Source organism: Taeniopygia guttata, chromosome 13 (genome assembly GCF_048771995.1).
Source record: "Taeniopygia guttata chromosome 13, bTaeGut7.mat, whole genome shotgun sequence".
Classification (NCBI taxonomy): domain Eukaryota; kingdom Metazoa; phylum Chordata; class Aves; order Passeriformes; family Estrildidae; genus Taeniopygia; species Taeniopygia guttata.
Genome location: NC_133038.1, coordinates 10,012,689 through 10,030,529, shown reverse-complemented (window position 1 = coordinate 10,030,529; position 17,841 = coordinate 10,012,689). Strand labels below are relative to the sequence as shown.

Below are 17,841 nucleotides of genomic sequence, written 5' to 3'. Positions count from 1 at the left end.
CTGTGATTCACTGCACGGAGATTAAACTCACACCCACCGCACCCACCCACACCCCCTGGGAAGCCGCAAAGCCCCAGAGCAGCCCAGCGAAGCTCCTTGCACACCCCAAGGACCAGGGGTACAGCCCTTCCTCTACCCCACACCGCTCTCTCTGCATCGGAATCAACAGCTGCAGCAGATGATCCAGTAGAATCCAGTGCATTTATTTCTTGCAATAACTGAATGGGTGTTTTTCAGCTTTGGATTTTAACACATACAAATTAATTTTTGCAAGTTTAATGACAATCAGTACTAGAAGCAATTCATTGTATAAAGCTCATAGAAAAAAAAAAAACCAAAACAAAACAAACCAACATATCCATCAGTTCTTGGTTTTCCTGGAAAAAAAGAAACCAAACAAAAAACCAAGCATTCCAAATGAAGGCCTCGTGGAAGCAAGCATACCCCTGCCAGAAAAAGTTAGGAACAAGTCAGAATCAACTATCAGCATAGGCAGCTGAAATACAAGTATTCACTCTTTCTACAGAAGCTAATTTAACTAAAGACAAGGAGTTTACAGGGCCTAATTAGCTGGGGAGTTTGTGAGAAACCCACTCCCCTGTCCAGGAGCACATTCTGAGTCTGATCTGCAGCCTGGGCTAAAGAATAAAGGTGCTGATGAGCCACCCCCTGCTCTGCAAACCTCCTGTAACCATCAACTGTTCCAGTGCAAATCAGAGTGAGTCCAGAGCAGGCATTCACACTAAACCGAGAGCAATGGAAGACTCTGCCTTGGCTCTCCCCTGCCCTCCCTGCAGTGCCGGTGCTTCAATCCACAGGGAATGGGAAGAGCAGGGTGCACATCAGACTTCAGAAGTTGCTGTCTCCCTCCTTCAAGGGAGAATTGACTCAGCCTGGACATTAGAAATGGAGAAGCTGTTCCTAGATGTCTAGTTAGACTACCAAAACTTCTAGATACAATCAATAAAGGCAAACACTGCTGAGCTGAGCGAGTCCTTCGTCACCTCCGTGTTCTGACCTGCTGCCCTGCCCAAACCTCTCCAAGAGTTACCAAGAGTGCTGTGGGATTCACTTGCTTCAGTTTGTATTCAGAACGTACAAAGTCGACAACTTAAAGCTTTATTGTAGTTTGCAATAATATAAACAAGTGCTGAAATTCAGTCAATGTCCATTTCTGGAAGCTTCTTGTCGGTGGCTGTGGGGGCAGAGCCCTGCTCGGGGGGCTGGGTCCCGCTCCCGGTGTCCCCCTGCCCGTCCAGTGGTCCGTTGGCTTCCGTCGGCTTCTGCTCCTCCTTCGGCAGCTCCACCTTGGGTTTGGGTTTGTTCACTATGGGGTTACAAATACTTGCCAATTCCTAGAAAACACAGAAACAACACATCCTTAGAAATGGTTTTACCTCCCACTGTTGAACTTTAACTTTTGAAACCACTGTTGGGAATGCTCCAGTTAAGGGTTGATGTTCCCTGGTACTTTTGAGATTTCTCACCTCAGAGTTTTCTGATCAGAGTAATAAACACAAAAATTCAGAAACACAGTGAATTATGCAGAAAAACTTACTTTTGCTTTCGACTGTATGTCTTTTGCTTTTATAACTGGGTCCAAAGTAAGACTCCTCTTGTTCTGAAGGTTGAGGTTGTTGTTCATCCACTCCATGGCTTCATTGGTGCTCTTCTCCACCTTTGCCACGTCTGCTTCATCCAGATGCTCATACAGTTCATCCTGCAACACCCACACAGGAGCAGCTGTGTCAGTGTTTGAGCACAGCCTGCAACCTGATTTCCTCAAAACTTAGCTTCAAAATACTGAAACCCCATTTAGCCAAGAGCTGCTGTGGTTAACAAATCAACAGAACTGATCACCCACAGCTCAGTAACCAGAGACTGAAAATCTCCTGCTGCTGGCATTTTGCCTGCATGAGGAAATCAACACATTATTAAAAAGGGACTGAGATGTGCAAGGCCCAAAAGCTACTTCTGAAAATCTATTACACATCAAGAACTCATAAGTTCACTGGGAGGTTGCACCAGATTTTTGTCCGAAATTTACCTAAAATTCAGAAAATATTTGTACAATTTCCTTGCATTTTTCAGAAATTAAGTATACCTTTGCTTTGAATGCATGAACAGCTTTCATGTACTGCTGGATTTGCTTCCCCAAGTCCTCAAATGCTTTTGGTCTTTCCTCTGATTCTTGGAATCTTGCCTGAATAGGCTGACCCAGAGTCTGAAACAAAGCACAGCAAGTATAAAACTCATGGAGCACCACTGAGGGATCCTCAAGGTTTGACAGGATACATCAACTTTCCTGAACTCCTTGGACCTCTGACTCTTCCCTCAACTTACAGGAAAGACTGAGCCTGCCCCAACCCTGCTGTTACAGGTCTGTTGGAGACCTACTCCCCACACACTAACACTCCAAAGCAGGCTTTTGTTCCTTCAGAACCAGCAGACCCCAGACAGCTCCTGACTGGAACAAAGTTCTCCAGCTCTGGTAAATTCCCATGGGAATGTAAAAACCACTCACCTTCAGTTCTGCCAATTTATCAATGTATATTTGTTTGGGCTGGTCTTCACCATCTTCATAAAGCCAATTTTCTGTATCTTCTAGCTTCAGTGTGAAGCTATTTCGATCCTGCAGCAATGCACACAAAACAGGCAGGTGACAAATGGCATTAAATGGTACTTGGAACCTTTCTGGAAGGGTTGTATTTTTAGAATATAAAGAACTCTGCCTGGAACCCTTTATCCTATTTTAGAGAAGAGTAAGAAATAAATTTTCTTCTGTAGAGCTTTGCGGTGGATTCCAGGCCCAAGGAAGAACCATGTATGACAGCCACAGTTCAGATCAAATACTGTCACATCAAAGGCTTTTTTTGTCCCCTGCACGTTTTCATTGTCACTACATAAGCAAGCCTGAGAACAGAGGGAAACTCTTCTTTAGCAAAGGTGCCATAAATGTCACTTGGCATGTCCCAGTTTGGGCTCTGCAGGCACCTGGCTGGCAAAGCTCCATTGCAGTCAATGGAGATGCAGTCAGGTGTTCAGAGTCATCCCTAAAAGCAGAGTTAACTTCATTACACACCAAGCTCCTTCAGTAAAACAGGGAAAGCTGGTTAATAATACCAAGAGATTTTCACACAACCAGTTCAGATACAGGTGCCCACATTCAGCAGATTATCATCAGAGCCAGAAAGGTTACAATTATTTATTCAAATTTAAAGTCTGAATATGTAATTTATATAAGTATAGTATGTGATACAGGTCAAGAGTTACTAAATCCAACTGCTGATTGTACCACAATGTATCAGGACAGTCGAGCAGCAATACTCACATCCTCACTGACGAATTTCTCATAAACACTGCAGAGTTTGTCTCTCATTTCGTACACATACTCCTCCACTGCATTCTTGGCATCATTCCTCTCCTTCTCCAGCTTATCCTGCATTATCATCTTACCCTGTGAACAAGGTATCAAATTAATTGACTAAAAAGCTCATTATTTGACATTTATTTCCAGGGCACCTTGTTAGCAAAGGCTCAAACCAGATCAAGATTTTGCAAAACTGTCCTAACACAGCAAATGACTGAAAACTGATTTCAGTTTTGGTGTGATGTCCAATACAGCACAGGACAATCCTCCTCCAGCTGAGGAACCTCCACCGTGAGGGCCACCTGCACCTTCTGGAGGTTTTCTGCAGAACAGCCCTTTGAGAGTGACAGCTCCCCTGACCAGGAACAATAAATGTATTTTGCATCCACGGGGCACTGTTGTTCACCTCTGACTTCTAACCCCTTGTTTTATTCCTTTTAATCCTTTTCTTGGCCATCCTTAACCATTTTAATGAACAACAGCATTTCTGCATACCAACAAGTGACATCTTTTGCTTGGGCGGGAAGAGTTTACCTCGTTCTCAATGAACAAGTTGAGCATGTCCTTCCCAATCTGCCACACCAGCTGGTTCTCGATGGGAAGGTCCACTGTGGTCGTCTTCACTTTGGCCTTCTTGGCCTGAGGTGGCTGATCCACTTTCTTGTCCTTCGAGTCAGCCTGACAAGTCTGCATTAAAATATAATTACATTCACAGTAAAAACAGCATCACCACTCAGTTCAAGGGGAGCAGTCAAAGTTTGCATCAGAAAAACTGAGTTAGCACCTCAACAAGTAAACCAAGCACTCCCTGCCATTCTGACACCTCAGCTGCTGAAGCCTGAGACAATTAATGCAGCCACTGACCTTTTCTGGGCAATCTACATTCATTGGAGAGGATGCTCATGGCAGAACACTGTTCTAGTATTCAAGTTGTTGAAAACTAGATGATTATTTCTTCCCTGAACAGGAGAGTTCCCCCATTTTATCAGTACCAGGTCACCTGACAGGTCTGCAGTTATCAGTGCTATTTGTGTCCTTTCTAAAGGGCTAATCACAATAGACCACCACTGCATTGAAACAGAAGTTCAGCTTCCAGAACTATGACAAAGGTAGCAAATGTGCTCACACTCCTCATATTCTCACAGATCTCATGAAAAGGAAGTCTCAAATGCTCCTGTTACCTCCATTTCTTCAGACTCTGCCTTATTTTCAGGCTGGGTTTGCTGTTGCTCTTCAGCCTTTTGTTGCTCCTCGTCTACTTGCATCTTCTGAAATTCAGAGAGATCCAATTTCACACATTAAAAAAATGCAGATCACTGCTTCAGTTCCTAGGCTGATCCCGTAACACCTCAAATGCTCTTTAGGCAAAACAAACAGAATGAAAACTGCAGGAATAAATTATGAGCTCCGGTCTTTGCTCCAGCAAGCCACAGCTCTATCAGTAAGAATGAGATCTACACCTCAAGTCCTAATTTCAAGAGATCTATTACTGGTGCAACATACTACAATGAGTACTCAATCTCATATTTCAGCTGTGGGCAAGTCTAGTAAATCCTTACACAAGTCTGAGCCCGTGGCCAGCTGCGTTTCCTGGGGATTCTGAGCAGCTGGGAACAATGAGTCTGTTACCTCTTCCTCCTTCGCGTGCTGATCCGTCTCCATTGGCTCCTCATTCTCATCAAATTTATGAACCTCCACCAGAGATGCACTTGAAACACTGAAGATGCCATGGATATTTATTCTAACTTTGACTTTCACTTTGGAACTGGATCCATCTGTTTGAGGAGTGACCTTCTGAACCAAGAAGTGAGCTACATAGACAAAAAAAAAAACAAACAGAAACTTTTGATTAACCTCAGTTCTGAATGCAAAGCAAACCCCAACTGCTGCTGACACCGCTGACTGCAATGTGCTCAGGGAATATTAAAACCCACTCAAGTTGGACAATCCAGTTTTTTTACTCAGCAATGCTGGGGCACAGCTATTGGGAATTCTTTATGTCAAGCCTGGTGTTACTTTTATCAGAGCAAAAGACTGCACAACTCTCAGTGTGCCCCTTCCATGTTTGCCCCAGTAGTAGGAGCTTTTTGCCCATAAACTTCATGCTACTCCACCTATTTTACTAAAAATTCATTTGAAATGTTGTCCTGAGAGCATTTGCAGTAGGCTGCATGTTCAGCCTAATTAGAAAGAAAAGGTTTGAAACCCAGGAAAGACTCTTAGTTAAAGGTACAAAATGGTGCTAACCTATAGCGGGGTCTGGGTAAGGCAGCTCCTTGGGGGAACTGTAGTAGGCCTCCAGAGTGAAGGGCTCCTTCCTGTAGAAAGTGAGGACCTTGGAAAAGGGAGCAGGGTGGTTCTTGGGGAAGACCTCACAGTCACTGCAAGAGAAAACACAGCCTGTGTTCAGTATGACAACACAGCTGGCAAGGTAACTAAACATTTCTGGATACTCTTAGGGAAAAAGTTTCCTTAAGAAGTGACAAGACTGTCCTGATCTTTGAGGTTAAGTAACACAACAGCCACGCAGGAAGTGCCAAACTGCCACTCAACCTTGGTTTTGTCTTCTGCCATCATTAACTTCAGAAGTATCAAAACTGGAAGTGTTAAATGGGCATTTAACCCTGGAAATACGCTGTTCTAAGGGTATTTATTGATGTTTGTTATTTACTCTAATCATCACCTGTAATTTTAAGCTGTAACATGCAAGATTGTACTGGTTTTACCTCAGAGCCTCTTCTGGTGAATTCCATCGCAAAGAAATGGGGTACGGTATCAAATCTGTGATAGAAAACTCTCTCACTTTGAAAGCCGGGGACAAAATTGCACACTGCAAGAGCACAAAAGCCACATTACAAATGTTCAGGCTTTAGGTGAACAAGCATTTCATTCAGCAAGTAGCTATTATTGCTGCTTAATAATCTCACAGCTAAAGCAAACAGCACTTTTTACCTGCAGTGCACAGCCTCGTGCCACAGCCTCATCCGCATTCAGGGTCGTACTGACTTCTTTGCCAAAAAATTTACTGATCTTCTCTTTGACAGCAGGGATTCTTGTGGTACCACCAACTATCTCTACTGCATGAATATCCTCCTTCTTCAACCCTAGAAAAGAGTCAGACAATACATTAAATGTTTCTCTTTCACATTAATACACCAACATCATAAACCAGAAGTTTTAATAGACCATCTTTAGGCTAAGTAAAAATTCAGCTCTTAGCTTGAGTGAGAAAGTTTTTTAATCTTGTAACTGCTAAGCAAGAAACTGTTGTTTGTGGTAACCCTTGCAAAGGCAGCCTGCACTCTGGCTGGCTCATGTCTGCATGCAGAGCACCCCTTATCCCCACACCCCACTTACTGGCTTGCTCCAGCACGCTGCGAAGGGGTGGCTCCACTCTTGCCAGGAGTCCTTCACACATCTCTAAAAATTTGCTTCTGTTGGAAGAAGCCATAAACAAAGCTCTAGCACACCATAAGCAACACTGCAAACAACAGGATGCCTAAACTGAAGGAATGACATTTTCACTGTGTACTGCAGGGTTTTCTCTCCCCTAGTCCCAGCTTTATACTTTAGTATGTTCTCCCAGACAAAACCTGGTTCCAGTAACCCTGGCATCCTTGCAACATTCCCAGTCCTCCCTCCTAACTCAAGGCCACTGACAAGGCTCTAAGCACTTGCATTTCCAGCAGCATTCCTGCACATGTTGTTCTTTGATTTCTCACCTCCCTGCAGCCCTAAGAGTTGACACTTCACACCAAGTTTTTAACTGCCTGAAGGGCACTCTGAAGTTTCCCCTTGTAGAGGAGCCAAGGTTACCTGTTCATGGTTCCAGACACATCTATATCATTCATGAAGCACTCTATGTTCATGGGCAGGTCAGAGGCATTGGCACTCATCAGCTTCTTCAGCCTCTCACACTCCTGGTACAGCCTCAGCAGCGCTCGGATCTTGGACTTGATGTCAAGTTTGTATTTCTTCCCAAACTCCTCACAAAAGTATTCCACCAACACCTCATCAAACTTCCTGCCTCCAAGAGTTGTATCAAACGCTGTAGCAAGAACCTTAAAGGAAGGGAACCCTTCAGTAACAGTACAATGTGCCATTACCCAATGAAAGCAATCAGCAGTCCATATCAAAGCAGTGCTTTGTTTCAAATACAGTTCAACTCTAAGTCAGAGAAATTGCCTTCCTGGAATGAGGTGACAACTGCTTTAAAAGGAAGTTAGGGAGATTGGGCAGGACTTAGCAACACAATCTGTTCCATAGCTTGTGCTGGGAGCAGATCTCTGTTCCAAACTCTGCTTAGCCACTGTCAGTTTGAGTCATATCCCAGTTTAATATTTGATGCCTCCTAAGGGTGGAACATGCTTACACCAAGCTAAAAATAAAACAGGAAGAAAATGAATGATATTAACTCTTAAAACAGGTGCTCCTTTTTGATGAAGGAATTATCTGCAAAGAACACCTGCAGCCCACCCACCCCAGCTCATTCTGCTCTGTAAACACACCAGGAATTCATTTTTTTAGGAACAGAAATCATTACCCTCAATACCCCTTCAGATGGCTTTGGCCTCTACACAGGCTAACAGCCCTGCACTCTGGAACCCAAAGCAACCTTTCCACACTGCCATGGCTTCCAAGTTTAAAAAACAAATCCAAGAGAAACACAAAGGTTACATTTCCTCACATAAATAAAACTATGAGAAAACTAATGTTGTCAGAACATTTCTCTGCATTTCACTACCTCATAATTTAAATTCTGCATCTGTTTCTCCAGCCAATCATGAGAAAGGTATTGCAACTGCCAAGTCCAGATTGTAATAATTAATAATAATAATAGAAAAAAAAAATGCCAGAAGAAATGTTAGTGCTTGCTGCAAAACAGCAACGCTTTGGCAGTGTACACTCACAAGTACATTGTCATCTCCTGAGCTTCCACTGGCAGCTTAAAGCAATCAGGAATATTTCTTCTCCTGGACATGAGCACCACAGTGAGGGTTCAACAACGTCTGTCACTTACACCACTGCAGGAATTCCTGCTTCAACACTAGATCTCATGACTGAACTGGAGTATTTTCTGAAAGCAGCACAGTCAGATATGATAATTTCTGAATAAACCATTTAATCCAGGTTTTTTATTCTTTGCCAGTCTGCTGATTAATGCATGTTTGCTTCCTCCACACTGCTCAAAAGCTCTCTAGTTCCCTGACCTACTTTTTGCTCCAGACAAAGTGCAATTTTAAGAACAAGAATTGAGCTGTGTGGATGCCCCTCTGTGAAGCCAGGCAGGCTTGCCTGCCTGCCACAGTCCATGGATGTGCTGATGAATGTTCTACAGATAATCAAAATGGATGTGTAACAGCTTGTTTACTTTCAGTTTGCCTTTGTTGAATGCACAAACAGAAACTTGATATGCAGAATGCCCCATGTCCACAAAAACAACGTTCCGTGGCTTTTCTTCGAAGGCAGGCAGGTCTTGCTTATAGATCCCATATGCAAGTGCAACTACAGAAATAAAAGTACAGTTAGGACACAGAGGTTTGTAATTATCAAGAAACAAGTGGCAATCAGGAATCAGCATTAGCATTTTATCGTGCTCCTCAGGCTACAGACATCGAATAAACAGAATTCTCAATGCCAAAGAAACATGGAAGAACATTAAACAGTACCACCCCTCCCTCAGCTGCATTAAAACAAATATTCACCAAATATCTTTATGCCTTCCTAATACAATGAAAAGACAAATCAGAATTTAAGAAACTTTCTGATCAACTCATCTATTCCAAGTGTATAAAACCAGCTGTAATTCCAGAAAGCAAGGCTCACTGGCAGAATAAAAGTATTTTCATGTAGTAAAATTGCAACACTGAATGAGAGACAGGAAGGAATTACCTGCAGTTGTTTCATTGATTAGTCTCAGACAGTTGAGACCAGCAATCTGGGTAGCATCCATCACAGACCTCCTTTCTGCGTCTGTGTAGAAACAAGGAACCTGCAAGGAGGTCAGAAAGCAAATATTAACAATTCCAGGAGCCACCTTCAGGAAACAGTTACAAGGGTGGACAGTGAGCTCATGGAGCACAAACCTCCTTCAAATGCAGTGCTCATTTCAGTTGCAGTAGAGGAAGAGCAAAAAAAAAAACCCATAAAGTTCCTTTTTCTATTTCATATTACAAGGCACTCATTTCTGGAGCACATAATCAGAAAATAGGAATCAAGTATTGTTTATACTTCTAATTAGCAGCAATTTAAGACCACTAATGATGAAAGTCTAGTTTCCAAGAGGTGTAAGATTCGGTTTAAACAGAAAAGAAAGATACCTGGACATTTAAGTTTACTGGCCAATTTAATCAGATTTAATTGAATGCTGCAGCCATTTCAGATAGTAACTAGTTCTGTGTGTTTTGTTGGAGTCCATACTTACAGACACAACACAGTCAACCACAGGCTTCTTAAGCGCATTCTCAGCAGTCTCCTTTAATTTGGTCAGAAGCATTCCTGTCACCTGCTCAATTGTAAAGTTTCTTTCTTCTTCCATATACATGGCCTTCAAATAAAAATTGTGCACGCTCATTACACTGCAGTGGAACCCATGCACCATCTCCATTATCAGTCTTTTATTCCCTTCCCTATTAAGGCTTTCCATTCAAAAGAGAACACAAACTACAGCGAGCAGATTGAAAACAGAGAAATAAAAGGAAACTTTATCAGTTTCCTCCTCTGGCTCTTTCTCAAACATGCCAGACTTACCTTGATGCCAGTTGAGCCTGTTGGCAGCTGGACAAGTTCATAGGCAAGGCTTTCTTTTTCAGCTTGAACAAAGGGATCTGAGAATGCACGACCATGAAATCTTTTAAAACTTTGTACTGTATTCTTTGCATTTGAAATAACCTAGAGGAAAAGAAATCTTTAATACAACGTGGCAGGGGAACATCTGAATTTCAAACAGAAGACAGAGTTTTGTTCTCATGCTTCTCCCGCCAGGGTATTTTTGTCATTTGTATCTTAACAGTATCTAGGCAGGTGCTGGGAGGCAACTTCCCTCTGGTTGCTCAGGGAACCTACAGAAACTTGAGATGGAAAATAAAATGTACACTAAAAACTGAGCCAAGTCTATAAAATATTGATTACAACCACACTCAGATTTCATAGTGCACGTGTAGGAAACTCTTTAGAACTGTTAGCAAAATCTCTTTCCCACTTACCTATTCTCTACCCGCTACCTTTCTACAACCAGTGATTGCCCAAACATAACAAGCACATGGATGTAAACTCCAGCTTAGGTTCATCACATGCACGACACTCAACACACAGATATTCTCACAAAACAACTCAAGGACCTGCTCACGAAGCTTTAGGAGGTAAGGAGGTCCCATAAAATGATACTATCACGTTGCCTTAACTGACAAAAGGTAGACTGACTTTCATTACCAGCAGAGATCAGCACAGAGAAGTGAAAGCCCATCCCAGCTGGCTTCACGTAGCACAAGTGAAGGGAACTCTGTCACTGACACCAGAGCGAGGCACGCACTGAAAACCACAGGCACTGAGAGAGCAGACAGGCACTGTTCCACAGAGCATTACCTGGGATTTGGGCTCAGGCAGGAGTCTACTTCCTAAGTAACTTGGGCTGGATGTTCTCTAAGTTTAGTCTGTGCAGGACATACTCATCTCTACAGGGCTCTGCACCAATGGATTTCGTTAAGCTAAGCAGACTCAATTCCAGAAAAAACAGCTGTGTTTGGTTCTAGTACAGTTGTTCTGTTCTTGAATAACATGGCTGTGTCCAGGCATTTTTGTATTTTAGGTAAAGAATCTTCACAAATCTCTAGGCTTTTTAGGCTAAGGAAAAACAACTGTTTGACTAGTCACTTCCTGTAGAAGACTTGGAAAAAATACATCATCTTTTATAGGGGTTATTTACACAGCAACATAAAATCTGATACCGCAGGACCCAAATACCACAAGTAGGACAAATCACCTTAACTTCTTCTCAGTCCTTAAATTACATTTACCTACCTATAGCAATAGAAACTCAGACTATGGGCTAGAACACCCAAAAGCGATATTTAAATTGTAATTCAGCCCCAAAGGGTCACAAAAGCTCTGTCTATTTACACTTAAATATGCCCTCTTTCTGCCCATCATGCACTTGATGGAATTCTATTGAACAGTCACATAATTAAATTCCATCATAAAGCATAGGAACAGGAACAAACTAGGGCAGGGTGAAGCACCACTTGTGAATTTAGGTTTGCAACTTAAAAGAGAGATTAGTAGTTATCAGAATTTCTTAAGAGGCACAGCTTTATCCTGTACACTTCATTATGTGCAAGGATCAACCCTGAAATTTCTCTGCCAGATGACAAAGCAGCAGCCCATGGTGAACAGCTGAGGGCAGCTCAGCTGTTCACTGGTTAAGGAGACAGCAGGGCAGCAGCTCAGGGACATCTGTTATCTGCAGTGACAAACCCCACACTGCTGCTCTGAAGCTGTTGTACCCAAACCCCACACTCACCTGGCTTTTAGCTGCAGCACCAATGGAGCGATTCTTGGGCCCAAAGGATATACAGGCTCTGCAAGGAATGGAGTGAGTTCAGTCAGTGACTCTACAGCTGCACATCTTCTGGGTAAAAAGTACTGATACTGTCTAGAAAATCACTGTAATCAATATGATTTGGGCCACTAAAAACGTTAGTCACTCGCTGCAATCTGTGCATGGAATGTTCTGTGGATTCTGGGAAAATCGGGCACTATAACTGCATTTAAAACACCAACGGTCCCTCCTGCAGAACAAACTAACCCCAAACTCATCCATGCTCCTTCAAGCTTCCCATCTAAGCACTGACTGATAAGGCAGCCAGCCTTATCTCACTAACTGCCCGTGCATGTGATGCACTCAGGGATAAGCTGTAGCTAATACCACAGGAAACATTGGACTGCTCAGCAGACAAACATGAGGCACAAAAGATATTAAGGACATCGTTCCTACACGTCTGTAGCAGATGCTAACTAACCCTTCCAGGGCAGAAAGAAACTATCTGCAGAGAAGATTGGTCTTTCAGAGTTTCATCTGTACCCACTGAAATAACATGAAATAACAGGAAGAGAAATTATGTTTTACTCCCCCCTGCCTTGTGACAGCCTGCAGTTCTGAATTTCTCCTTTTAGGAGAAATTCCTTGGCCGATTAAGCCTCTTTATTTACATATTTAACAAACTGTAGGAGCCCTAACAAAACAAAATCCAGCCCTCTAATCCAAGTTGTTCATACCACCGAGGTAAGCTTGGTGGGGGGAAGCCTGCCATTAGGTAAGCAGATCCTTACTGCTCACACAACATGCCAACTAAGTCTAATTAAGCTGCTCCCCATGCAGCAGGTTAAGAATCTGCTTTACAGCAGGGTGATGTGCAGGGCTGCACAGGAAACATTCCAGCTCAGCCTGAGCTTTGGAATTGGGTATTCCAAGCAGAAACTGTCAAAACCAACCTGAAGGCTGGGGTGATAGAATTGCACTGGGTTTGTATCTTCTTCCAATTAACTAACAGCTCCACAAATGCAACAAGGCCTACCCTAAAATATGTGCTACAACAGAATTAACATTTCTGAATAAATCTGCAGTTGTTTGAAACAACTATTCATGATATTAGTTAAAAAAAAAAAAAAAAAAAGCTAAGTTTGTGCTCTGCAGACCCTCGGGCCCACACCAAGGGAACAGGAAGTAAAAACCTAATGAGCCCAGAGCAGGGAGCTGGTTATTAATTTACTCTGGTCTCCTGAAAGGAACTAAGATACGAATTGTTGCCCTTCTCTTGGACAAAAAAAAATTTCCAGCTACTCCACTGCTGAATTCACAAACCAAGATCCCCTCACCAACACAAATGCATTAATTTAGATGAAAGCCCTGGTAGCGAGTTTCATTCACAGAGGTGAGTGAAACTAGGAACGAGGGAGTGAAGGAAGAATTTTCAACCGGTCCCATTCTCCAGATCAGTTTACAAGAACCAGTGAACTCATGAAATACAAATTACACTATGACACGATTTCTGGGAGCTGAAAAACTAACCAGTGCATTTTAAGCAGAAACATTCACAGTGAAGGTCATCAGAGGTCCTCTGCACTGACCATCAGCACCAGCTCCAGAAGGTCAATCACAATGACTTCATTTAACTCAAGGCCCTTCATGCCTACAGAAATAATTAAACTCTTATTTTTTCCTCTCAGTTTCCACTATCTTTCTCTCCACCACTTTTCCATATCCAAAGACAAACACAGTTTGCACAGCTTTGGGATGTACAAGTTTAAATTTTACAGCACTCCAGAAGAATCCAAGTACCAGAGCTGAAGGCAGATTCTGTGGGAGTGTCATCTGTGCCACTGAACTCAGAGCAATGCACTCAGTGGGGTTTATCTTAATAATACAAATTATTACAATAACACATACAAAACACAGTGTTTAACCCTGACCATGAGCCAGTGCCTGAGGAAACCTGTCACTACACCTTGCGTGACTTCCCCACTGTAACAACTGCTCAGCACTGACTTTTTGAACCAGGCTTCTGATACCAAGTCACTTAAAAAACATGCAGAAGTTATTTTAATAGAAGGGTCTGCTTGCAGAATGGTTTTCTGCATTCCCTCAGAACAGTACCTGGAGATTAAGCCCTGCTAAAACCCTCTCATTTGCATTATGCTCATTTTTTCCATTTCGCTTCAGGCTCCCATAACTGAATTATTTCCCAAGAGATGCACCGTGTCAGATATTTTATTTAGCTCATCTCCTTCAACAAAAGAGATTTGTGATCACATCTCAAATATATAGATGTATTTATCAGCAGAACTTCAACTCCCTGAGGGCCAAATACCTACAGCTATTAGAACCCAGCTCTGAAACTCTCTACATTCAATATTTCCCCAGTACATCTAACCTTTAAACTTCCACATTATTGAGAACACTTAAGAAATCTCCAGATACTCGGGTACACATGCTGAATTCAAAATTTCCTTCTCCATTTATTCATTGCTTAGAGACAGGAGGAAGCAAACAGTGATGTATTGTCTAATGAGAAGCAAGGTCACTCTGGGCTTTCTGAAGTGATGTGAGGGATCTAAAAAACCCCAAACACTGAAGATGATGTAACTGTCTCACCAAGATAGCCACTTCAGGGTCTGCCTAAAAAAAGCCACAGTGCAACAGAGGGGAAGCTCCAGAAACACTTCTAGGACAGCCTTCCCCACAGTTCCTCTCCAGGTCTGATGCCCAATTCTTGATGCAAATTCTTTTCCCACTTTTATTTTGCAACTGATTCATAAGAGTTTTACAGCAGTTCTCTCTTTCCTTCTAAGGAGTTCCTTAATGAACTGACACAATGCACACTCCTGTTGAGAATGCGTTAGGAGGGATCATTACACGAGCAGGGCTAGAATATACTGACCACATTGTACCACAGAATCATGGAATGATGTGGGTTGGGAGGGACCTTAAAGCTCATCCAGTCCCCCTGCAATGGGCAGGGACTCCTTCCACTATCCCAGGTGGCACCAAGCCTCATACAGCCTGGTCTTGGAAACTCCCAGGGATCCAGGGGCAGCTTCTCTGGGCACCTGTGCCAGGGCCTGCCCACCCTCACAGGGAAGGATTTCTTCCCAATATCCAGTCCAAAGCTCTTCTCTGTCACTTTTGAAGCCATTTCCCTGGCACTGCAGAGTGCTGAGCAGCTTTCCAAACTCTGATCCCAGGACAAGGATGGGGCTCACACCAAGCCCCACATCAGCCCAGCTCAGCCCTTCCCTCCCCAGTCCTGCTGTGCTGGGACCGCAGGGGAATGACAGCCGTGCTTCCAGAACACGGAGCATGAACACCCAGGGAGTTAAGGTCTGGCACTTGCAGCAGCCAGGGATGCTTTTTTCTACACTCACAGCCCCCGTCCTTCTAACCCCAAGGGCAGAGCCCGCCTCAGGGGGACAAACCGGCCGTACTGCACGGCAAGGCTAGAGAGCTGGGGCTGCTCAGCCTGGAAATAAGGAGGTTGTGCGGACACCTGGAGCGTCCTGCAGCGTCTCAAGGGGCTGCAAGGAAGCCGGAGTTTCTGCATCAGGAACTGGACTGACAGCACAAGGGGGTGCTGAAAGAGCACGGCTTCAGACTGAAAGAAGGGAAATTTAAGTTAGATGTAGCGTAGAAATTCTTCCCTGTGAGGGTGAGGAGACAGTGCCCACAGAAACCGTAGCTGCCCCATCCCTGAAGTGTTGGGAGGCCAGGCTGGACGGGGTTTGGAGCAACGTGGGGCGGTGGAAGGTGTCCCTGCCCATGGCAGAGGAGTAGAACTGAATCAGATTCAAAGTCCCTTCCACCCCCTTAGCATCCTATGATTCTGTGATTCTACGGAAGGCAGCTGAGCGGGTCTCCCGAAGCCCCCTCCGTGTCCGCCACGTTTTCCCACATCTCTGTACGCACTTTATACCTCCCTCCTCCCGGGCTCGCCGCTTCCCTCCCTCCCTCCCTCCCTCCCCGGCCCCGCCACGCCGGGCCCCGCGGGCGCCTTGCCGCCGCCTCAGCGCGGCTTGCCGGGCTGACTCACGGCGTGCAGCGGTCGCTGTACTCGTTGGCGACAGTCTCGATGCCGCCGGCGCGGGCCACAGCCACGTAGCAGCTCTGGAAGCCCAGGTCGATGCCCACCACGGACATGGCGGCGGCGCTGAGGGGGGAGCGCGGTACCGGCAATTCTCGAAAGATCCCGTCGGGCCGCGGCCGCGCCGGCGCGCAGGGCGGCCGAGATCTCGCGAGAGCGCGGCGGGGCTGAGGGCGGGCTCCGTGAGGGCGGGAGGGGGCTCCGTGAGGGCCGGGCTCCGTGAGGAGTTCTGAGGGCTTTCGGATCCGTTTTGCTTTTCCCCTTTGACAAAGTTATTTCCTTGCGTCAGGAATGGCAGAAAAAGGCGATAAAAGCACAGCTTGGCAGCACTGCTCAGGTCGCTGAGTTGTTGTGATTTATTAAAAAAATATGCATGGATATTGATTTAGTATCGATATCCAGTTGTGACAGACAAAAACTCTCTAACAGTTTAAAGTTAGAAGGTGTATGTTTATTGTGTGTGGGATAACTCCCAAATACACACCGCACCTTCCAAGTGGTTACAGAGTCTTTTTATCCATCCGAGTATTGAATACCCAAAATACAAATACATATTCATAATTTTGGTACATCCCATTCCCAAATGCACACTGCGCCTTCCAAGTACAGAGCCCTTTTAGCCATACAAGTATTGAATACCCAAAATACAAATACACATTCATCATTTTGGTACACCCCATTCCTTGCTTCGTACGCTAATCATTTCAAAAGCCCCTCTAAAATCTCTAAATTCCTTAAAATTTACATTTCAGCTGCCCTTAGTCCGAAGCGGTGCCACAGAAAAGCTGTTTAGTGAAACTTTTTCCTTGCCTGTGATGTAAGGACCTGAGGGTGACAGATGTGGTGGATGGGAACAGCACAAACACCGTGAGATGTAATGATAATATAAGTGCAGTCTCTGGAAACATAGTTTTGGAAGAAAATTACATATATGCCTCCTTATAATTTTTCTTTTGTGATTCAGACATTGCTGACATTGCTTGAAATGCCCAAGGCCAGATTGGATGGGACTTGGAGCACTCTGGGGTAGCAGAAGGTGTCCCTGCCCATGGCAGGGGTGGGATGGGCTTTAGGGTCCTTTCAACCCAAACCTTTCTGGAATTCCGTGTTCTGATTGCTCCTGAATTACAGCAGAAGGTCCAAAGCTGGTTTTGATGAGCCCAGGTTGAAAATCCAAGGTGTCATAATTTACGATTGTGTTAAAAGATAATTTGATACCAACCACGCTCCAAATAAAATTCAGCATTCGATTGCTTTATGTCCAGTAGGATTTACAGAACCAGCTCAGGCACACTGAACAATCCTTTTCCAGCCCAGAACCCGCTCAGGCACACAGAACAATCCTTTTCCAGCCCAGAACCAGCTCAGGCACACTGAACAATCCTTTTCCAGCCCAGAACCAGCTCAGGCACACAGAACAATCCTTTTCCAGCCCAGAACCAAGGACACCGCTGCAGCTCCACCCCAAAAAGTGCAAACAGCAGGAATGGAGGGGAGCAGCCTGGGAGGGTGGGACTGCATCACCTGGAGCTGGAATTGGACAATGAACCCTAACATGGAAATGGACCCAAACTCATAAAAGTGTCAAAACTGGTGACCAGGAGCCCACCTGGGGTGGAGCCACGGCCGGGCTCTCGCAGTGCCCGAGGTGTATCCTGGTGTATCCTGTGAAGGCCTTTCCATAAATCCCTGCTTTATTCCTGTGCTCTGCCCAGCCTCTGCTCCAGCCTCAATTTACACTTCATTGCCATCCCAGTTCAGTGTCGGAATTCATTAACACCAGCCAAAGACAACCGGTGAATGTGGGTTTAAAATAATCCCTGGCTGCTCTCTGTCCCA

At 44.4% G+C, this 17,841-nt stretch overlaps 1 protein-coding gene across 2 annotated transcripts; it reads right to left on the bottom strand.

Moving 5' to 3' along the window:
- Positions 1-182: 182 nt before the first annotated feature.
- HSPA4 (heat shock protein family A (Hsp70) member 4) lies at positions 183-16,151 on the bottom strand. 2 transcript variants are annotated; one of them, XM_002193553.7, is made up of 19 exons: positions 15,952-16,151; positions 11,889-11,946; positions 10,121-10,261; positions 9,795-9,917; positions 9,263-9,362; positions 8,742-8,875; positions 7,187-7,431; positions 6,728-6,804; positions 6,323-6,474; positions 6,097-6,200; positions 5,618-5,751; positions 5,000-5,181; positions 4,552-4,638; positions 3,905-4,057; positions 3,332-3,457; positions 2,525-2,632; positions 2,105-2,224; positions 1,559-1,720; positions 183-1,355 (listed from the first exon to the last, which is right to left on the bottom strand). In XM_002193553.7, exons 1-19 carry the CDS (start codon positions 16,056-16,058, stop codon positions 1,158-1,160), a joined length of 2,511 nt encoding a protein of 836 aa, XP_002193589.1. In that variant the 5' UTR covers positions 16,059-16,151; the 3' UTR covers positions 183-1,157. The 2 variants fall into 2 exon arrangements, with proteins under 2 accessions (XP_002193589.1, XP_072791547.1); XM_072935446.1 differs by having other exon boundaries at positions 10,121-10,197; positions 15,952-16,127.
- Positions 16,152-17,841: the final 1,690 nt, after the last annotated feature.